The 23,055-nt window shown below is 38.1% G+C and overlaps 1 protein-coding gene across 2 annotated transcripts in view; it reads left to right on the top strand.

The window, feature by feature from the left end:
- The window catches only part of SPAG9 (sperm associated antigen 9), a 33,614-nt gene extending 10,988 nt beyond the window's left edge, over positions 1-22,626 (top strand). Inside the window, exons 6-27 of one of the 2 annotated variants that reach the window (XM_010077697.1) lie at positions 2,046-2,103; positions 2,682-2,834; positions 2,921-2,972; positions 3,413-3,543; positions 4,786-4,842; positions 5,718-5,891; positions 6,347-6,476; positions 6,768-6,860; positions 7,142-7,309; positions 8,087-8,258; positions 9,359-9,586; positions 10,315-10,510; positions 11,346-11,468; positions 11,992-12,072; positions 12,573-12,640; positions 13,834-13,982; positions 15,112-15,283; positions 16,271-16,384; positions 18,132-18,170; positions 19,047-19,223; positions 20,014-20,151; positions 22,011-22,626. In XM_010077697.1, coding sequence (XP_010075999.1) covers positions 2,046-2,103; positions 2,682-2,834; positions 2,921-2,972; positions 3,413-3,543; positions 4,786-4,842; positions 5,718-5,891; positions 6,347-6,476; positions 6,768-6,860; positions 7,142-7,309; positions 8,087-8,258; positions 9,359-9,586; positions 10,315-10,510; positions 11,346-11,468; positions 11,992-12,072; positions 12,573-12,640; positions 13,834-13,982; positions 15,112-15,283; positions 16,271-16,384; positions 18,132-18,170; positions 19,047-19,223; positions 20,014-20,151; positions 22,011-22,126 — 2,789 coding nt within the window. In that variant the 3' untranslated portion in view covers positions 22,127-22,626. The remainder of the gene's footprint in view (positions 1-2,045; positions 2,104-2,681; positions 2,835-2,920; positions 2,973-3,412; positions 3,544-4,785; positions 4,843-5,717; positions 5,892-6,346; positions 6,477-6,767; positions 6,861-7,141; positions 7,310-8,086; positions 8,259-9,358; positions 9,587-10,314; positions 10,511-11,345; positions 11,469-11,991; positions 12,073-12,572; positions 12,641-13,833; positions 13,983-15,111; positions 15,284-16,270; positions 16,385-18,131; positions 18,171-19,046; positions 19,224-20,013; positions 20,152-22,010) is intronic. The other variant, XM_010077698.1, reaches the window with a different exon arrangement.
- Positions 22,627-23,055: the final 429 nt, after the last annotated feature.

Below are 23,055 nucleotides of genomic sequence, written 5' to 3'. Positions count from 1 at the left end.
AAGTATTAATATATAGCAACTTCCATCCCCTACCTACGTGATAAGTTGTTTAAAGAAATCAAATTACTGACAGGGCTTCCTGATAATAGATGCTTTGTTTCCATGGGCAAAAATAATACTTTTATTATAACATATCAGAAGATTGCTACTGACTTCGTAACTGCTGTTAGAAACACTGGTGTGTATAAAAGGAACACGTTATAGTGGCATTTGTTATGCAGAATGTGTTGGTCTGAAATTTTCACTATATAATCATCATTTCACTTTGAGCACAAGCACAGTCCAGATTACTCTGTGTTACTTAAAAGCCACATCTGCACCCAGGATAGCTGGTATGTTTCAAGCATTTGGACCTGTTCTAAGTGAGCATTAAAGTTCGTTTGGAGTTCTGTAAAAGTAGTTAATTGGGATTCTCTGATCTGTTTTCTCTTGGGCCGCATACCCAGGGGAATATTCTGGTGTGTATGCTTCTTTTTAAAAAAAACAAAAATCTTTGAAATCTGTTGCTTTTACAGTTAGGTGTTCTTGGCTGCTGCTCTCATAAAATACATTCTCTGCATTTTTTCCCTGCTTGGTAACATATTTTTTTTTGCCTTTGCACTCCTGGCTTTTTAGTTTTTGTTCTTGCATTATAAAGGATCCTGAAACCTGTAGGAAGTGATCCCAAGTGTTTTTATCTGTGAATACTAAAAACATTTAAAAAGCGATAGCCACTCGAATGAAACCTTTTGATGACCTTAGGGAATTTCTCCAGATATTGATAAAGTAACAATAGCTGATCTAAGTTCCTTCACTATTAAATGTCGTTTACTTTTAATCCAAAACCCGGAGAGAGAAATTCCAGAAGAGGGAACTTTGACTTGCATCTCTATTTGTATATCTTTTTTTAATTGTTATCCAAATATCTTTCAAGTCTTCTGTTACCAAAGTTGCTTAGAAAATTCTGTTTGCAGAGTATTTTAAAAGGCCTCCACCATTAAGACACCTTTTTCATTTGTTGTGTTAATGTCGAATTAGCATAATTTCTGCCATTATCAGTGTGGTAATTATCTTGCTGTGCAAGATATAAAATAATGATTTTCTGCCTCAAATGTTATCTTTTTAAAGTCCTGTAAATTATATTCTTTTAGGCATGTAAACAATAGGGTCAGAAATTATTTTCCAGAAACTTAAATATTATTTGAAGTAGTAACGTGAAGAGTTAAGTTCACTTTTTTCCTTAGCAGCATATTCATTTGAAACTTTTACTGAATGGCTTAGCATTTCTTCCAAGTGCTGTGCTTCTAAATTATTTCACAGAAAATGACAGACTTTTAGTAAGTTACTGATTTTTATAAGAGGTCTAACCAATAAAAATGGTTGTGACAAACTTAACGTGTCTTCCATATAAATTCTGCTTCTAATCACATCAAATTCCACTTCAATTTTTTTTTTTTTGTGATGGCTTTGTTTTAATTCGCTCTTAAGTCTAAATATTTTATTGCTCTTCACTCATACTACACCTTACATGAAATATTTCTTGTTCTTGTTTTTGCTCTACATGGAATGCATGGGCTTTAAAGACCATAAATTCTTTGGTAAGGTATCATTTGCTCTGGGGAAATCTGCAGGGCTTTCGCCATCTGAGCTTTAATTCAGCATGTCTTGTGTCTATAACCGATAACTTTTGTTTCTAACATGGTATAAAAGACAGTGAGCATTTTAAACTTAACTTTTTATGGACTGATACTTCCCCAGTAATGCCATGTTTGGTATTTGACTTAGTGGCACTGCAGCCTCTGCAGAATGTATGGAAGAGGCGGAGGCAGCACTCAGGCTGTGGTTAGCCAGGGTTGCCTCTAGGCTTTGACTGAAGTCAGGTTGGGAAGAAGGTGGAGGGGAAAGCCTGATTGTAGAAGGTAGGTCTTGAAACTTCAGATAGCTCAAAGTTTTTCTGACAAGCTTGTCAGGCTTAAAATTCAGCTGGTTTAGACAATGGCAAAATGTGGGTTTTGTGAAAATATCCATTTCATATGCTAATTTCATGTGTTGCTTCCTTTGGAAAGGAATGGGTCGTGAGGTTGAAAACCTTATTTTGGAAAACACTCAACTGTTGGAGACAAAGTAAGTGTGAATCCGTATGTAAAAAATAAAATCCTACCCTTCTTTGTTATTTTGTTGTATCTTCATGCACAGAAAGTTGAAATTACACAAATACGCTTTCAGTTCTAAGAGCAGTAGTGGTACAAGTATTTTGAATTTGTAGGTATATTTGGCTAAATCTGTAGCTTAGTTGGTATTCTAGAAATGAAGGACCAAAGAAGTAAAGCTGCTTTATCCTTGTAAGGCTACAAGAAATGCAGTGCTGTGTCCTAATGAGATCAACTCCCCTCCTTTTCTGTTAGAAACACAGCTGTAACTGCTGAAGCTAATCCATTGGAGTGCTGTTGAGGAATTCAACCTCCGAACAAACTGTCCTGATTTATCAGTACTTTTTTCTAATAGAGAGGTGTGAATGTATTTTGGCATTTGAGACTGGGGAGGGGAGAGAGGGTTTCACCTGTTGTAGAAAGCTGTACCTTTTTCTGCAGCTCTACCTAAGAAATTTGTAGGTCTTCAAATTCAAGCATAAAATCGGACTGAAGCTAAATGATGAGACCATAGTCATCCTTGTAATGGTGTATTTTAAATATATTATGTAGAAATGCACTGAATGTAGTGAAGAATGACTTGATAGCCAAGGTGGATGAATTGACCTGTGAGAAGGATGTACTACAAGGTGAATTAGAGGCTGTAAAACAAGCAAAACAAAAGCTTGAAGAGAAGAATAAGGAACTGGAAGAAGAGCTGAGAAAGTAAGTTTTTAATTCCAAGGTTGTGAAAAAGGAAGAAAAAACCCCACTGTGGCATCTAATGCAGCTATTTTTTATTTTGTGTTTAGAGCTCGTGCAGAAGCAGAGGAAGCAAGACAGAAAGCTAAAGAGGATGATGATGTAGGTGTATCTGTGTGTGTGTATTTTTGTACGTCTAATTCCCAGTGGGACTTTAGAAGTTCACGTGCATTTTTTGAGTGCTACTAAACTTCACTGCTTAGTAAGTAGTGGTACACTTCCTCCATGTATAGAAAAAATAGAAGATCTAAAGAGCACAAGTAAACTTAAACTGACCATGTCTAGTTTTTTTTTTCTTTCCTCTCCGCTCATTATTGTGTGTGACATACTTTTTAAAGAACTGATTTTCTTCATTCTGATTATACTCTGCACAAAGGATGGGAGGAGAGGAAGGTAAAGCTGAGTTTGTTTTACAAAGCCCCAAATGATTTGGAATCTGGAATTGTGCCCTAAACTGGCTCTTATTGGAAGGCAGAGGCTGACTCTGCAAGGCCCTACTGTGCTCCTTTGTTTGTCCTATGTTTGCTTTTTTGTGTGTTCAGAGTGATGTCCCCACTGCTCAGCGGAAGCGTTTCACTCGTGTTGAAATGGCCCGTGTTCTGATGGAAAGAAATCAGTACAAAGAGAGGTTGATGGAGCTTCAGGAAGCTGTCCGATGGACGGAGATGATAAGGTAAAAGGTTCTTCTAAAATCTTTGGTAGAGCTCCTTGGATTTTACAGGCTTTTGATTTTTAGCCACAGAGTGATCTGGTCAGTAGGTTACGTTACGAGGTGTTAATTGCCCTTCTGCTTGTCTCCCTTCGTTTTTAAGCTATGGGCGTATAACTTGTCCAAATGGGTTCTTGGTGAGACCTCAGTGAAGATGTGTTAGTTCATATGATGTGAAATGAGCATCCCCTAAGAAATGTGTGTATTTTGGAACAGTTACAGAACTTGGTGATTGTAAATAACGTTGATCTGGTGAGCAGGAAAAATTACTGTATGTGTGCACATACCTGAAAGCAGTGAGAGCAGCTGTGAGCTGAGATGTCAAAACAGGGACAGCATGTGATCTCCAGATTGCGCGTAATCCAGGTGTAAGGATTTGGGTTGGTTGGGAAAAAACCAAATTTTAGAACTGACAGGTTGTTCAATATAAACAATAAAGGTGGTTGTCTGGTCAGACTTGCATCCTGCATATTGAGTTGTCTGGAAGGTATGATTTAAAAACAAAAGTCTTCTGCCTCAGACCTCAGCCCAGCTTGTTCTTGTCACATCACCCCCTCCCACCCCCCAGTGTGTCCCTGTCCAGAGGTGACGATGACACTGGGTGCCACCTGCCGGTCAGGTGTAGCAATGGTATCTAACTTCTGCTGTCCTCAGTACCTGGGAGCCATTTCGACTTGAGTCTGAGAGAGCAAAAATACATCTTCCCAGGCAGACTGACTTGCTTTTCCATAGGTGCTGTCTTCTGGAGAAGCCCTCTCTGACATCTGTTAATGCATCTGTGGCTTCAGGAACAATCACTCTATCATGTATTTACTACTGTGTTGAAGAATAAGAGGTTTTTAAATAAAAAGCAATGGTTAAAATATTAAAAAATAGGAGGCAGAAGTATTTAAAATGATTTGCTGCTTGCTTCTAGCTGCTTCCATTGCAAATTGTTGCACAGATTTGTCTCTTCTGTCTGAAAAGCACTCACCAGTTGTTCATGATGCAAATAAATTTGGATAATGTTTATTATGTAGCTTCAGTTTGTCTAGTGAGAATTTCAATATTGTGTTCTGATCAGAAAAGAAGTGGCAATGTGAAGAAGAGGCTTGGATACTTTCAACATGTTATCCTGTTTTTTTAACTAAGAGTTACACACTGTTCCGTTCCTTTCCTTTTTCTCATTAACGCTTACTCAGTAAACTTGGAATTCATTTCTTGTAGAGCGTCAAGAGAAAATCCAGCCATGCAAGAAAAGAAGAGATCAAGCATTTGGCAGTTGTAAGTATCGAAAAACAACTCGCTGGCAAAAATAAATAAAAGACCCTAACCAATTAGCTGGCACATTTCTGTATGTTAGCTAATTATCTTTTGGCAGATGAAGATGTCTTAACTGTTCTCCTCTTCTTACCTAGCATGCCAGCTCGGTAAGACTGTTCTTGAAGACAAAATGTATCGTAAGCTGCATCACGTAGTGAATGGCTGTGCACTTTGCAAAGTTAAATGCCAAAGTGCTGTAATTTTTTTCTAGCTGAATATGCACCAGGACTCTTGTTCTGAACATTTTTCTGGATTCTTTTTTTGTGATTGAAAAGTAGAAACCCGAATAGCTCGTGTGGATTGCATTTATTTCAGCTTCCTTTTCCTCTGTGGAGTATGGCTTACTGATTGTTAAATTTCCCTTTCTAACTTAAAGCTCTTTAAATCTAGAACAGCGTTATTCACAACAAGATATTTGTCAAATAATCCCTCTGATGTTGTGGTTTGCTGATAACTGTTATCTTTTATCCTAGAAAGTGGTGGGGTTTCTAAAGTGCTCTGTGCATGAACTAGTGTGCTTCATAAAGCAGTCTTCCAGGTGTCATGTTTACATCCTAATTTTGCTGGTTCCCTGCAGATGTTCATTCAAGATGAGGATCCCATGAAATTTGATAAACAAATGGGTTAATAATTCTTTAAAAATTTTTCCTACTGACATGAGTTTCTGTGCTTTGAGAGTGTTGCTGAGTGTGTGGTGGCTGCTGCTATGTTGGGCTCCAGTTGCTTAGTCTAACTGGCATGAGTAGGCTAGCATATGTAGTGTTTTGCCTGCATAGTCAAATTTGGATGTGTCTTACAAATCTTCACTCTCATCTTTCTTTTTTTTTCTCTTCTAGTTTTAGCAGGCTCTTCAGTTCATCTAGCAATACAGCTAAGAAACCAGAACCTCCTGTCAATGTTAAATATAATGCTCCAACCTCGCATATTACTCCAGGAGTCAAGAAAAGAAGCAGCACCTTATCTCAGTTACCTAGTGACAAATCTAAAGCCTTTGAATTCCTCAGTGAAGAGTAAGACATTTGGTACACTTTTACATGCGCGTGTTATAGCTGAGCGATAACTGTGCGGATACCCTCCCTTTAAGTTCCATGGAAAAACAGAACAACATGAGTCAGGCTAACAAGTATCTGATATATTTATTTTTTCCCCCCTGTGCTTCTTTTTGGAAATATATCATTTTGATTTACAACTTTTAAAGCTTCTAGTAGAGGCACGTAACCAAAATTAATTTTGTTTAAGGATACTGACGATAGACAAGATAGGTTTTGCCTGGCTTTCACAGGTCACTTAAATAGCCCAGAGGAAACCTGGTGTTCTGCAGGTGATGTGTGAAAAGCTAGTGATCTCTTTGGTAACCCAGTGCTTCCACAGAAATCTTGTGTTTTGAGTTTAATAGCAATTCCTATTACACAAACAATTCTAAAGATGATAAATAACAGGTTCTTTAATAATGATTCTTCCCTAGAACTGAAGCCAGTTTAGCCTCGCGCAGAGAGCAGAAGAGAGAGCAGTATCGCCAAGTGAAAGCACACGTTCAGAAAGAGGATGGCAGAGTGCAGGCATTTGGCTGGAGTCTACCTCAGAAGTACAAACAGGTAATATGCTCATGTTTTCAAATGCAGTGGTAACAGCTTCATGTTTTGTGAAATTTGAACACAGTATAATTTCACAGCTTGTGTTTGAGTGATTCCAGAATTTTTTTTTGTTGAACTTCTGCAGTTTAAAAGAATCTTTCTAAGGAAAACCACAATTCAAAACTCTGAATCGTGTTTGACAAAGTCTGATAAACTGATTCCAAAGACTTGTAAACCTCTTTTAAAGGGGAAAGCTTTTATGGTGTGTGGTTTTTGGGTTTTTTTGTTTTTTTTTGTTTTTTTTTTGCTTAGGTGGCAAATGGTGGCCAGGGTGACAATAAGATGAAGAACTTGCCTGTACCTGTTTACCTGAGACCTTTAGATGAGAAGGATACCTCTATGAAGGTAGGATATTTACAGTGGTGACATAGAGGCTTGGACAATGTGTAGCTTGAATATTTTTATTTTAGACTCAGTTATTTTAGTTTTGGAATAAATTGTTTCTTTTTAAAGCATAGTTACATCAGGATTTAAGGTTCAGTAGACATGTACGTGACTTTAATCTTAATGAATTCCTTAAAATAGACTGCAGCTATATTATAATTTTGATATTACTTAGTGTATTTAACGATGAGTGTGGTTTTTTTAGTTTAACATTTAAGTGAAGCATTTATTTTTCTTTCAAGCTGTGGTGTGCTGTAGGGGTAAACCTGTCAGGAGGAAAGACACGAGATGGCGGGTCCGTGGTTGGTGCTAGTGTGTTCTACAATGATGTGAGTGGTGTGGATGCGGACGGCAACAAGCAGCAAACCGGATCTCAAAGTAGCTTAGATAAACTAGACCAAGAGCTCAAGGTAAGGTCACTGTAAGGCATGTTGAATAGTTTATAAATATCTTTACCACATGTCTATAGATTGATAATATATAGTGTAATTGGGTTTATTGGTGACAAATAGATTTTTCTTGGGTAGTCATCAACCCAAGCTATTTGGGTTATTGAATCCAACTACAAAAATACTGTCATTCTTTCCTGTGTGCCAGCTTGTTGTCAAATCTGAGGAGAAAATCAATTTTACATCAAAATAATACACTGCTTATACCAGTGCTGCCTGCTTTAAAAATCATTTTGACAGAATTGTTCATAGTCTGACGGCCACTTAAAAAAAAGTGCGGGAGGGGGATAGGGGTGTGTGCCATTGTTTGAAAATGTGTTAGTCTTCATGTTTTTATGAAGAAGCAATGAATGGAATTCATATTAAGGGCATAAAAACAAAGGCTTAATTTTGAAGTGCTTTGGGACATCACATTAATCTGTGGTGATACTGGGTATGGTAGCTGGCACATAAATATTTTTCTTATGTAGCTTTTTACTTGTCTAACTGTATAATTGTGCAGTATAATTATTTTCTATAGTTTTCTACACAAGTGTGAAATATAAGGGAGTTTTATATTCCAAATACCTAGAGAACAAGTAACTGTGTGTAATTTTACAATGGCATTAAAGAATTTAACTTACCACCTATTGATGTATATTTCTGTGGTTGTTAATGTAAGAACATTCAAGATCAAAGGTAATGTTTCTTGTTCTCCTTCCTGTTGTTCATTTCTGTTCTGCCTTTATTCTCCTTTAGGACCAGCAGAAGGAGCTGAAACATCAGGAAGAATTATCCAGTCTAGTTTGGATCTGTACTAGCACACATTCTGCTACAAAAGTTATCATTATTGATGCTAATCAACCAGGAAATATTCTGGACAGTTTCATTGTTTGCAATTCTCACGTGCTTTGTATTGCTAGTGTACCAGGTAAAGACTCCTGATGTTTTAACTCCTGCTTTTTAAACTGTATCTTATTCAGATTTTCTTATCCAATGAAAAACCAAAGATTTCTTAATAAGTGTGATAAAATGTTACTGTAACACAGCAATAAAAAGTGTTTAGTTGTAAGGAAAACTACTGGATTTGGACTCTACTGTTCCACTCTTCAGTAGGTTCTTGATCTAGATTAACTCAAGGGTAGAGAGATGTCAGCAACCAAAACAGAGTATTTTGTCTGCTGTATTACAAGTTGTGCAATAGTGCCAATGCTTCATGGAACTGTGAACTTCACAAAAGAAAAATACCGTTGGCTTTTTAGACCTCTTCAGCCTCTTGAAGATAAGTAGCAAATCCTGGAGATTCCTGCAGAGGGAATCTGTGTTACATTGGGAGTGTATGTGGGTAGCGTGCTGAGGGAAGTTTGATAGGAGGATGTTGTGATTCTGGAGGAGATCTAATTGTGCTTTTGGATTTCTTGTTTCTTGGCTTATGCTTATAGAAGTCTCTAGCACTAGTTCCAGTGAAGTAGTTTTAATAAGCTCAGATGACATCTCTTTCCAGTGAAGTCTGAGGTTTTACTCTATTGATATAACTTGAAAATCAAATCAGCATAGACTATAGTAAAATACGATAAAAATGTCAAGAAACCAAGAATAATATTTTTAAGTCTTAAAAGTCTTTGAGTAGTAGCAGAGAAAAACAGCTTTTCCTCCAGAACAAAGGCTCTATTGCAGTTAAATTCTTCATAAAGATATAGATGGGTACCCCTGCATATATGCACTGTTATGAAATCTAATTTTAATGGAAAATGTATTTGAAATAGAAATAAACTAGTAGGAAAATTCTCCAGATTGAAATATGGCATATGACATTCAGATGACAGCATGTATAGATACTGCTTTTTGAGCTTTGTGACAGCGTCTGTAATGTCTGCTGATCATGTGAAAATAAGCGTGTCGATAGGTATCTGCATGGGAAATCTCAGTGGCTGGAGAGTTCATTCAGTTTGAAGTTTAGTTTGTTATTAGATAGGAAAGTGATTCATCTTTATCCACCCGCAAGAAACATGTGAGTTTAATCTCTTTCAGGGGCAAGGGAAACAGACTATCCTGCAGGAGAAGAAGGGTCTCAAGAAGCAGATCCCAGTCAAGTGGACAAGTCATCTCTGTGTGGAAGCATGACGAGCAACAGCTCTGCAGAAACCGATAGCTTGCTGGGAGGAATAACGGTGGTTGGCTGTACTGCAGAGGGTATCACTGGAGCACCTGTAGTTCATGATGCCAATGGGGGCTCACCAATGGCAGATAAACAGTCAGGTATGAAGGTCTTACAAGTATGTCAGGGATGGCCAAACACCAGTAGGCGTAACTGGAAAATGAAAGGTGTATTTAATGTAGTAACTTGTCTGTAAGCAGTGATAACATAAAACAAGTACTCAGTGGGGAATGGCCTGTAAGTCTGACATACTTGCACTGTGTAATTGTAGCTGAAAACTGTGGAGGTGACACTAAATGGGTATAGACAACTGCTCCTTTCAAATGCTTCTGAGAGATCTCCAACTTGTTCGTGGTCTGAAGAGAGCTTTTAAGTTATTCGGTATCTGAACTGCAGATCTTGCTGAGAAATGACTAGAGAACGTGGATATATGCCTTAAATCTTGTCAAGTCTTACTAGAAATTTAAATGAAGCTGCTTGCTTTAGAGGCATTCTTAATATTTTCTGTCATTTGCTCTTCGGAGCTGTCTGGTGATGGACGTGTGGTCGTTGGACTTGTTCACTGCTGCTCTGGTTAATGGCTGAAAGGGCAATCTGTGTCATCAGTCACGGGGCTGATACCTGAAGTGCACTTGACACTTGATACAGAGCAATCTACTAAAGTTTGGGTGTTTCTGATCTGAATTTTTTTAGACGAAATATAAAATCTGGGTTGTGTCTGGTTATTACAGCTATTTACTGATGTTCTAAGTATCACGTTCTGGCTGTTTTAAATAATTTAGAATTCTCTCACAGTTGTTAAAAGTTTTTCAAATTTTCTGTTCCATAGATACTGCAACTGAAACTAATTCAGTAGATGAGAACATTCCAACAGCAGAGGAAGCAACAGAAGCGACAGAAGTCAATGCAGGGCCAGGTGAAGACACAGCTGATATTGCACAAACTGGAGTCTACACAGAGCATGTCTTTACAGATCCTCTGGGAGTGCAGAATACAACAGAAGCATCTCCGGTGTACCAGCCTAGGTACGTAGTCTCAATCCTCATACCTCTTAAAATGTATTTAAAAAAGAAAAATATTGTGTTTGTAGGAACACAACATGGGGATGAAACGACTACTTTTTTTTTCTTGTTAAGTATGTTGAGGTTTATATAGTTAGTCTTGGTACAAGACACTCTACAGTGTGCTTGCGTGAGAGGGTCTGTCTCTGTACAGAGTCATTTGTCTGTGAACTTATATTCCTTGAGTTTAGACACCTCCGGAACAGAGTAGTGCATGTCTACCAGTTTGTCAGTAAATTCTCTCACAGACTTCATGTGAATGGTACTCACCTAGAGATGTCCATTTAAATTCCCTGGTTTGATGTAAAAATTAATAAGAATTACACTCCTTTTTTCCAGTCAGCTGGTTGTTCAAATGTATGTTTCTTTTCTCAGAATAGTCAGTCTGTGAACAGTTACAGGAATGGAGAAGAAGCTTTCAGTAATCAGTATTTCAAATCTTCAGGAGTCTTCACTCTCCACATAGAGGCACAAAATTATACAGCTTTTTTATAAGTTTCTCTTAACGTGTGCCTCTGTTGCAACTCTGTTCTGCCATTCCCCAGAGCTATCAGCAATACTGAGAGGCGTAAATGGAACCTAAATTTCCTTGTATAAGTAAATGTCCACTTGAAGAAATTCATTGTAACTGAGATTTTCATCTGTATAGTTGTACTTCCATGAACAGTTACTGTTTCTTGAACACCGAATGTACTTCAAAAGCCAGTATAGAAACTAGCAGTGATGAAGTAAATACCTAGGTTATAATCTGAGTAATCTATGCACTTTATTCAATGGATTTTAACTGGGTTTTTTTTAGTACTGAGTCAGAGTTATATAAAGATGTTGCAGTTTTGCCAAATGAACAAGATCTAGTGAGAGAAGAAGCACAGAAAATGAGTAGCCTTTTACCGACGATGTGGCTTGGAGCACAGAATGGATGGTAAGAAAATGCTAATCTTGTTAAATTTCCTTGGAAAAATTATTTTCAACTTGCTTCTTGTGCCTACAGGCTGATGACTGTCTCGAGTCAAGATTAGGTGCAAGAAGCCCTCAAGAGAGCCTAAACTTTGTACATTTAGGCATTACAGAATTCAAAGAAAGTGCTGTAGGTGATTAGCAAGCTCTTGTTGGCAAATAACACTTATCTGTGGAAAAGTTGTTTTTTTTTCCTGTAGTGAAAGAAATTGTTATGGTCTGACAATTCCATAACTTTCATTATTTTATTATGCTAGAAAAATATATTGCCCTTTTTACTGCAGATGTATCTGCAAAGGAGTTGGTAATGTTAGGGATCTGAAAAACAATTCTGCCTGCTCATGTAGTTTATTCTTTCAGTCTGTACGTACCTTTCAGTGAAAGATTTCCCTTTAATTATGGATTCCAGTTATAGGGTGTTTGCCTGTTTGTTCCTGTCTGGTAGACCTTTTTTAGTGCTTTTAATCCCTCCTGATTTGTCTTTGCAGCCTGTATGTTCATTCGTCAGTGGCCCACTGGAGGAAATGTGTTCATGCCATTAAACTTAAAGATTCTATTCTCAGTATTGTGTAAGTCCTGAAAGAATGTCACATAAATCATAATGAACTTTTGTTAAAATACTTGCAAAGTAGCTTTATATTTCCTCCTCAGATATTGGGAATGTCAGTTGCCATAATGCATGCATATTTTTTGAGGGGCAGTGGAAGACGTTTGGGGAGTAAGGAAAATAAAAGGAATCTTGGATCTGTTGGAATTACTGTAGCTCAAATCATGAGCTGTATTGTATACTTGGTATTCCTGGTAGCTGTATGCTCAAAAGAGTTACAGGTTGTTATCCTTGATGTTTTCTTCAGGCACTGTAGCTAGATGTATTTTAAGCTTTCTGAACTGGATTTTGATGCCTTGTTATTGCCCTTCTCTTGTGCTATATTGTAGAAATCAAAACACTAGGGCTAACGTGAATATAAAAAGTATGCTGAAATACAAAATGTTTATACCTTACTTTTAAGCTTGCAGTTTGAGAAATGTGGTCTAACTGTATATTATTGTCCCTCATTTTTTTTCCCAGACATGTGAAAGGAATAGTATTAGTTGCACTAGCTGATGGAACACTAGCAATATTTCACCGAGGAGTTGGTAAGCATTCTATTAGATCTTGAAACCGATGAAGCTGTAACAGTATTTAGGAAACAAATGTGCCATTTATAGAGAGTGTTTTGAAAATGTATTCCCCAAGGGCCTTTTTACCGCTTGTCTTGAGAAATACTTACAGTATTTCAGGTGCAGTTTCAGCTAACACTTTTGCACTGTCCTGGTGCATTCCTGGAACTTTTTTCTTACTCTGAGAAGGGTTAAGTCTGAGCTAAATAGTAAAAGCCAGTTGATAAAGTTCACTTTGAACGTCATCTCTTTTGCTTTTTCATCATGCCCAATGGTCATGTCTTCTCTTTTGTTGTTAGTAATTGTCTGTGGCCGAGTCCTTCAGTGAGAATTTTGTAAGCATCCCTTTAGAATATCTGCCCAAACCATTCCTGGACGAGCTTCCTTCTTCAGCCTCCGTAATAAGGACCTGGAGGGGAAGGTCTTACTTATGAGTCACTGGAACTTACCTGTTGGCTTGTTTCCACAGACTCCCTATCCATTTGTTCTTTTCCCTGTGGAGTTTAAATCCCTGTGCTCAGCATTTAGAAGAATTAAAGAGGTTGCACAGCACTAATGCAAATATTGGGAAGGATACATCTGGGATGAAGTTATGTTTTTAGTGGTTTGTTTTTTTTTTTTTTTTAAAGTCAAACTTGAGTGGCGTACAGTCCTTAAGGATCTCGAATAAATGTCAGTGATGATCTGTGGCTTAGCTCAGTACAGAAGAATTTTACTTACTGTTGAATGACCAAATTTAGTATGCTTTTAGTAGATTTTTGGGTGTCATTCTTAATATCTTGGAGCATTTAAAAAAAAAAAAACAACTCTTGATGCAATGGCCAACATTTCTATGTTCAGTCAAGCAGCAAGTGCCTAGCGCTGTGTGGGCTGTTGCTTGTAACATATCCTGATGCCTATCCAAGTAAAGCACTTAGCACTAGGTAACTTGCTGTTTTTAAAGATGTTTTGATGTGTTTGAACATGAGTCACTGTACAACCTTATTATATAAAAAAAAGTAGGATTTGGGATGTTGGTAGTTGGTATAACTAGTTGCTGGTTTTCAGTGAGGAGCCTAACCATAAAATTGTATTGACTTACCCACATTATTACAGTGCTTTTAAAAAATTAGACTAAGATATTTACCTGCACTTTTAAAATGTTTTTTCTTTTCGTTCTGTTTTTAAAGATGGTCAGTGGGATTTGACAAACTATCACCTCTTAGACCTGGGCCGGCCGCATCATTCGATAAGATGCATGACAGTGGTACATGACAAAGTCTGGTGTGGATACAGGAACAAAATCTATGTTGTTCAACCAAAGGCCATGAAAATAGAGGCAAGTTAAAATGGTGTTTAAAATAATTGAATGTTATGTTTTAATGCCATCTCATGCTACAGCTCAAACTCCAGGGTAACTCCAGAGAGCAGTTATTTGTTCCTCAGAACAGGAACAAGCAGCCAAACAGATTTGTCTTGGGAAATGCTATTACATTTTAAGATGTTTTCATTGTTTTGTGGAAGATTTTAAGCCATGATGCGACAGTTCTCATTTATTGAAACCAATTTCGGGGGAGTTTAGTTCTCCACTTCTAGCTGACCAGGAACTGGAAAGCGTTTGTGTGCAGAGCTCGTAAGGCTTGTTCTCTACATGCATGCCTCATGTTCTCCACCCGCTTGTAACCTTCTCCACAATCTGTCTTTGCATACTTGAGAGGTTTGTAAGCGTTGATCTTGAATGTCCTCTCCCTCCAGTGGTAGAATAGTTTGTTTATATAAGGTGTGTAAGCTGGCGTTTCCACGGTGTTTTATGTGTACCTAACATCTCTCAGGTACAGGAAGCAGCTGAGGTTTTTGAAAGCCATTAGCATTATTAATACTTCAGCTTCTGCTAATTGGCCTGAGACATGAGCCAGACCTTTTGAGGGTGGCTGCTTAATATCAAGCACCCAGTTAATAATCTCTTGCTATGAAGAAGACTGTATATATGGAAAAAATGGAAATGAAGGAATACAACAGTGAAATTGTTTTTCTGGTGGGTAGTGTGTATTTTGCACGGGTGGGTTTGTATGCTAGAGCGAGGCTTGACAGAACTAGGAAGAAAAACACTTTTTGGGGCTTCTGTATCTCGTTCTGGGACTGGAGGACCTCATACCAAAAAGGCTGCACATTGAATTTGAGACGGAAGCCAGAGGAGGCTGGGATATGATATGTAAATGTAGAAACGGTAGGAAACTATGGCTTTGAGATCACACTCTAGGGAAGGGAATCGGTGTTTTTACTACTACTTTACCAGCATCATATGGTAACTCTAACTAAAATGAACACTGTGTCTGCTAGTAATCTTGCAAATCGGAGGACAGTAGATGACTTAAAATTGCAAGTATTGAAAAAGCAAGAGGAACAGAAAAATCTGACTTACTTTTTCCTTTGTTTCATTTTCTAATTTAAAATCCAATCTTTTGTAGAAGTCATTTGATGCACACCCAAGAAGAGAAAGCCAAGTGAGACAGCTGGCGTGGGTGGGTGATGGGGTATGGGTGTCTATTCGTCTGGACTCCACCCTGCGTCTCTATCATGCGCACACGTATCAGCATCTACAAGATGTGGACATTGAACCTTATGTAAGCAAAATGTTAGGTAAGTTGATAAGAAAAACGGTTCTGTTCTTACACGTCTTGCTGTCTGGAGGTTTCTTTTCCTGTTATGGATCAGACAACTCTCACTGCAGACTAGGGGGAAGGACGGCGGGTGGAAAGCTAGTCAATTCTGTCTGTGCAAACTTGAATCTGGAAGTGGAAGTCTAAGTCAGTCTGTAAAGCATGATGAGGATGATGGGTCCTCTGAGACAGTTTGTTGATCCTACCTGACGTCTAACGTGTCTCCAAAAACTCAGAACTAATGAGGAAAATGGTGGTTGGGTTGGATTAACTAAAATCTTTCTCTTTTTTTTTACTGTACTGATGCCTTAAATCTCAGAGTGGAAAGAATCCATTACTTGCCTGGAAAAATTGCCTCTCTTTTGAGGAAATATAAATCCAAAATAGCAAATTTCTATTCCTATTGAAGCTAGTAAGCTTTCTGATTTTTTTTTCCATTAATGTTGATATAAGAGCAGTTTGACCACCTGCCTAACACAACAAATACATAATTGGGCCATGGGAAATCCTTCTCAAGTAACTACTGTGCCATTGCGCTTAGCTGGTCAGCCTTCTTCTGCTCCCTTCATAGTGCTAATGGATGAGAAATTAATTTTAATAGGTGAGAAGCCATTACCTTACATCTGTAAGCTGACCGTTTGTTTTTTTTTTTTCTTTGAAAATCTACCCTGGTGCTGTAAGCCCCAAAGGATTTTATTGTGCAGCATTATGGAGCTGTTACACCTTTAGTGCTTTCTCACAGCTCATGTTAGTCTCTTTCTGTATAGATTCACAACTTAATTAGCAGGGTGTTTTAGCCTTTTAGGTTATCTTAACAACTTAAATGTGCTCCTCTGTCTTGTTTCTATTTGAAGTGGGAGGGAATTACTTGTCCGCATGATTTGGGAATTGGAGTTAAGATTCTCTGTTATGGAACTAAAATTATTCTTGCTCATAATTTTTGATGAAAAGCATCTTTTGTTTTTAGGTACTGGTAAACTGGGATTCTCATTTGTGAGAATCACAGCTCTTATGGTGTCTTGTAATCGTTTATGGGTAGGAACAGGAAATGGTGTCATCATCTCCATTCCATTAACAGAAAGTAAGTAAAATATAAATGAATAGCATTTTGCAATATGCTGTAGACACAAAAAGAGAATATTAAACGCCATTCAGATGCTTGCTAATGGGTAAAAGCTTTACTGCCAGGTCTGAATCTTTCAGGTTTGTAACAAATTGGGCCTGTGTGATGTTTAGCACCTAACCTGTGTACGTGGTTACAGTTACTCTGAGCAAAACCAGCCTGTCTCCAAAATCTTCTGTACTTCAGTTTGAGCAGAGTTGCTATGGCTTGAATGAAAGAGATGCTTCGAAGCCTTAGATGTGTTATAAGCATTAGCAACATTTATAGAAGTTTATTATTTGTAAGGTTTCTAATCCATGTTATTTTTGATTCCCATATGATGACCAAAGTAGGTTTTTTGTTTTATTTGAGTAAGTTGGTATTGTTGCTAATACAATTTGATTGGGTTTAGTTTTTGAGAATACATTACAAAGTGGGTATAAAGGACTGGAAGAACAGTAGTACAAACTGCTTTAAAGGATGTGTTCAAAGTTATAGGAGTTTGTAAACACACTCTACAAACAGGGCACTAAGTTCTAGGCAAAATTCCAATAATGCAGATCCAGCCATCTGCTTAATAACAGACCCCAAACTCATCATAGGCTTGAAAATACCTGGGGGTAGGAGGGGAAGCATTCAGACATGGGCAGCTGAACCTTGGGAGAAGGAAATGGTCCAGTTCAAGGGCAAGACAAATCTTAAATAGGTAAAGCCTGGGAAGGATCTGTGTGTAAACTGATTGCACTTAAAGCAACAAAGAAAAAAAACCCCACTACTTGTGCCTTAGGTTAACGTTAAAACATACAGACGTTTCAGAAAATAAAATACAGACCTTCGATAGTCCTAATTGTACTGGTTTTATATAGAAAGTAGTACAGTCTGACAGGAAATTTTAGGGTAATTTAATAGTAAGAACTGTTCATGTTCTATCTGCTTTGTTGGACAGCACATACATGCATTGTTTCTCATACTGTTCCATTGCTTTGTGCATCCATTCAGTAAGTGTCTTTTTTTGCATTGCATGAGTGTACTAAGGAAGGACAGACTTCCTATCATGAATCTGAAATAGTTTAAATCATGCTTTCAAAAATTATAGCTCTTCATTTGTATCAAGCTGAATGTTTCCAGAGGAGTTTGTTTTTAAAACACTAGTGAATGTGAAGAAGTCCCTGTTAAAGCTGTTCAGTTTAATTTCAGTTTTGTTCATTGCTTGTGGATCAGAACAACTGTCTCTGGGTAGCCTTACAGTGGGTTTGAGAGCCCTTGTTACAGATATTCATGGTTTTCAAAGACAGTTGCATCCTTGCACAAGTAATTGCGTAGCTCAGTTCCCTGGTCTCAATAGCAGGGCATCTTCCAGATCTGCAGTGGTGTTTCGAAAGGGCACTTGAAAACACGAGTTGTTATATATTATTTTGGTAGCCTCCTGCTAAGGAAAGAGAGAAAGGGGAAACGTTACTAATCAATAATAAACTTTATAGCGATAAAGCACGTGAAAGTGGCAGTGCTTTCATTGTCCGTTTTGTACTGAAACTTTTATAACAAAATGCTGTTCTGTGTGACTTTTTATTGAATCTTCTGTAATTAGATGTTTACTGTTTTTAGGAGCTAAAATTTTAAGCTCTGCCTTATCAAAAACCAAAATACAAGAGTGGTGGGTTCTCATTAATCCTTCTCCTCTACTGTCGTACCTATCCATTTCCCCTTTCCTCCTTTCTCACTTTAGCTGTAATCCTCCACCAGGGACGTTTACTGGGGCTGAGGGGTTAAAAAAAAAAAAAAAAAAAAAAAAAAAAATCTATTTTCAGGCTTCTAATAGCCACTTTGAGGCTGTTTCCCACTCCTTATAGATTTACCCTTTGTATGTTCCTAAATGTTTCTCCACTTGCGGTTACTGCATTGCAGCAGTTTTACGTTTGCTAAATGGCCACCAATCTGCTCAGCAGTTTAGTGTATCATCCTGTGTTGCAGCTGAACTTTCATACAGACTTTGTTTTTCTTCCAGCCAATGTGATACCATATCTTATAACTTTGTCATTAATCCACATCATTTACTGTCTTGTTACAAATCACTGTTTCTTCCACTACTTCAATAGCCTTTGGAATGGAGATGGCTTGTATGTCTAGCATGAGTACTTCTTTGTTTTAATGGATTTTAAAACTTCTCTGTAAAAACTAGATGTAGAATTATGATAGGGTAGCTCCTTCATGCCCACACGTGGCTATTTTTAGAGCATTTTTGCTGGCAAGGGGATACCCTATGATTAGTTGGAATGGAACTGTCTTTACTTATATGTTTAAGTACATTGAATTTGCTCATACTGAAACAATTTAGAGGTACTTATTTTCTGTGAAAGGTACAGTCCTTTCACAAATTATTTTTTTCCAAAAGTAGGATATTAAAACCTGGTGTTTATGCTAGACTAATAAGAGTCCTGCTCCATTTTCTGATGTACTTAAAATAACGAAGCATGCAATCTTTTTTTCTTTCCAGCTCTGTCTTGAATTGGCATTGCTGCCCTCCTGTTTCATTTTTATCTAAGTTGGCTTTAGCTTTTAGATGGTACCATAAGGTTTCTTAACAAATAACCATTTCTGTAATTCGTATTTTCAAGTAGAAAACACTTCTCTTCTTTTACAGCTAATAAAGCAGCAGCAGGCTCCGGAAACCGTCCGGGGAGTGTAATACGTGTATATGGTGATGAAAACAGTGACAAAGTGACTCCGGGAACATTCATACCATATTGTTCAATGGCACATGCACAGCTTTGCTTCCACGGGCACCGTGATGCTGTTAAATTCTTTGTCGCAGTACCTGGTGAGGTTTTATTACTGTTCTTCAAATGAAGTTTCTTTTTTGCCCTCATTTGCTTAGTTAAACATAGTGTTTAGACAAAGATGACAAATGTATCAAGTTGTACATTCAGAAACACTTTATTATATTTTATTTACAAGACTTGTCTGAGTCCTAAATGTAGTATTGTTTAATGGGAGGAGAAGGGTTTAGTCACAACTAAAGAAGTGCTTTGCTTCCATCTGGGAAAAAAGGACTGTGGTAAGTGCGTGCTTACCTGTTGAGAAAGCAGTCAACTGCTAATTGATGAAAGGTCCAATTTAAGGTTCTGTCATCCTGCAGGAAGGATAAGCTACTATGGGAGAAACCCCCAAATGAAAGAATCTCAGCTGAAAAAAACTGAGTTTCCTAAAGCTGCGGTGCTGGCTGAATACTCAGTGCTTGTATGCACCTCGTGTGCTGGAAGTAAATGACAGAAATTTGCTTAATGGGCTGACATGCACTGAAGCATTTCAGTTGTACATCTGAAAGTCTTTTAAGTCTGTTTCAATGTCATTCTCTAGATCTGCATGCTGGTGCTGTGAAATCTATCAAGAGGCATTTAATTCTCTGATTTCCATTGAACTGAACAGATTCTTCATCTCTTTAGAGAGATGAAATAGGAGCGAAGCTAACTTTCTGTGCCTTGCAGAACAGAACAGAGTTAACAGAGTTAAGTGTATCATTAGGCATTAAGAATGTCATCCAATGGCCAAATACAGGTTGTATTATTCTGTGAGATGTGGCATTGAAATGTATTCTCTTTTTAATCCAGGTCAGGTTGTTTGCCCGCAGAGTAGTGGTGGCACAGAGTTAACAGCTGATAAACCAGCCCAAGAGTCCTTCAGCCAGAGTCCCTTAAAATCAATGTTGGTGATAAGTGGTGGAGAAGGGTATATTGACTTCAGAATGGGTAAGAAAACTGAGCTTAAATTAGTTGTAACCTTTCCATACTGAAAGGTCATTAACCCTGTAATAGCTTGTGTTGTGATTGCAGAGTGCGTTTGTGCGGTCAGTCAGGATGTAGTGTTTACTAAGCAAGTGGGAGGATAGAAGTGTCTTTATTCTGTCACACACATGCACGTTCAGCTTCCTCTCCGCCTCCTAATAAACCATGACCTCTGAGATCACTCCGTAAAGAGATTTATTCGAAACTCTGCTTTGGAGTCATGTACCACCTTAATGTTTATGCTTTCAGGCTTACTTTGACAGCTTAGTCTTCTATCTCAAACTGCTGGACAACATGTCCTTAGTCACTTAAATATGCAGACAGACTATAAAATAGTTGTGTATTACATGAAGAACACTCAAACTAAAATTTACTGACTTTTGAGTGAAAAAGGAAAAAGTAGTTCGCTTATCTTTTGCCCTTTTCTTATTTTGATCACTGCTTTTCTTGGATAGCACTTTTGCATGACCTAGCCCGTAAAACATTTCTTGTGTAAACTTTTTTTTTTGGTAATTGAAGCTTTTGGGGAAATATAACAAAATGAGAGTGGTTGTGGTTCTGTGCTTAGAATCTGCAGCTGGAGACCTTAACAAAAAGTGCATAAAAAGGAGTCACAAGTCCTGGTTTTGACCTTTTGCCTAAATCTGTCTATAGTGTTTTTCAAAAACAAACAATAAAAAAACCCCAGAAAAACCACTACAAAGAAAAACTCATGAAGGCCAGCCCAAATCCTGTTATCCCACTGGTCAATGAAGAAGCTCCTGCTGGTGGAGTTACACGGGAGGCAGGACTTGGGGCAGTTCTGTGCCACACGGTATGTGAGCATTAAGAACTCTGCACTTGTTCCCGGCAAGCTGGTATAGCCACATGCCAACTGCGCGTTCTGCTGTCCTTGTGGTGTGATGCAAAGCCATGAACTTCAGCGTCAGTACTGTCACTGCGTTAGCTCAGCTATTACCACATTAGCACAGCAAACTGGCTCAAGAGCAAGTTCAGGCTCTTCTGTGTTTGGATTCCTCAGACCTCCAAAGCAGTCTAACCAGAAAACCAGCCAAACTGTGACTTGAAACCTTCCTGAAGTCGTAGGTCAGTTCCCATTTCATCCGATCAAACTGACATTGGTCTGTACCACAAGGCTGCCTCTGTATGGGTGTTCATTACTGCCTGCGTGCAGGGTTCTGTAGTGGTTAGTCTGTCACCTTTGATCCAAGGCAGCTCATGTCACCAAGAGTTTGGGCGCGGTTACAAAAAGCTCCTCTCTTTTGAATGGAGAACAGGCTTAAGGCTGCCTTGTGCTGCTGTGTGCAGAGTTGTGACAAGGCAGGATGAGAGGAAAGAAGGGGAAAGGTTTGTCACAGACGTGAGTGTTGCATTGTCTCACTTCTGCTTGATTACTGCTCTTGATTTCAGGGCACTTTATATGGGTTATGTTCATGCTGGCACTTTCCTACAGCATAACCATCTCCATTTCTGCCTGGGAGGCACTGCAAGGTTGCAAGTTGGGTTGTTCTTTCTCTGCCTCAAAGAGTTAAAAGTAATGAAATGTGTAGAATATGGATGCTTATGAAACCGCAGTTAATTTGGGGGGGCTAGAACTGAAGAATATGCCCATCAGAATAGCAGGCTCTGAAATAATTATGAAATAATTATTCAGTTTGTAACGTATATATTCACAATCTCGAATATGCTTTTATATGAGCATATGCCAACTGCTGCCTTTCATAGTGTTTTTCTTGTAAACCTAGATGTCACTGGTCTTGCTGCATTTGGTGTTAATACTGGTTTTTTTATTGTCTGCCTGAATCAAAGCTGTTGTTTTTCAGGTGATGAAGGTGGAGAATCTGAACTCCTTGGAGAAGCTCTACAACTTGAACCTTCTGTAGCCAAAGCTGAGAGGAGTCACTTGATAGTGTGGCAAGTAATGTGTGGCAGTGAGTGAGCCTGTAGGATGCAGCTGGAGACCTTAAAAGAAAAAAAAAAAAAAAGGAAAAAAAAAAAACCAAGCTTCTGCATGTTTTTTTTATTTTGTGAAACCTGTTTCACTACATGATGTTGAAGCATTTCTTTGCTGTTTAACTTTATATTGCGAATCTGTCATACCTTTAACTATACAGGAATTAGCTTGTGCTGTTTTACTGCACCCGTGTTACATGGAACAGTACAATGAAATCGGATCTCTCTCAAAACTGGTGTGCGCACCACAGTAAGCAACTGAGACATTAGTTTTACTGTACCACCGCAATCTAATGCAGTTCACTTCTTTGTAGTCTCACTTGAGTTCAGCTTTATTCCAACTGAGCTTCATTTCACTGTATAATGCATTGAGTAAAACAGCAAAGTTATTCCCAGAGTATTAAAAAATTGACAAATTACAAGATGGATTATTAAGACTCGTCGAAATATTCAGTGAGGGCTAAAGCAAACTAAGTTTCAACTTTTCTTTTCAAACCTGGAAAATCTTTCGTACCTAGTGTATACGGTTTAATTTGTTACATTCATCAGAATTTCTGGAGGGGGAAGGAAAAGGGGACTGTATAGGAACTAAGATGACAATATTTAAATAAAATTACATTTTCACTTTTGAACCTTAAAGTTTGAGAACTGCTGCCCTCAATAGTGTTTTCCCATTCCCCTGACAGGAAACAACTCAGTTTCCAGAGGGTATTCTTAGGATGATTTAAATTTGAAAATAACTGTAAAAATCTTGAACAGAGGATATGTTTTGTTCTTTTCTTGTCTTAACTCTTTATGTCCTAAGCACTAGAATGATCTTCTCTGCCTAGCTGGTCAAACTCATGAGGCACTACATGTGTGAAGGTTAGAGACCTCGATTAGAGCATGAGAAAAGACTGAGAGTGTACAGGAAAA

This window comes from Pterocles gutturalis, unplaced genomic scaffold (genome assembly GCF_000699245.1).
Source record: "Pterocles gutturalis isolate BGI_N339 unplaced genomic scaffold, ASM69924v1 scaffold6748, whole genome shotgun sequence".
Taxonomy (NCBI): domain Eukaryota; kingdom Metazoa; phylum Chordata; class Aves; order Pterocliformes; family Pteroclidae; genus Pterocles; species Pterocles gutturalis.
This window is presented reverse-complemented; position numbering and strand designations above follow the sequence as displayed.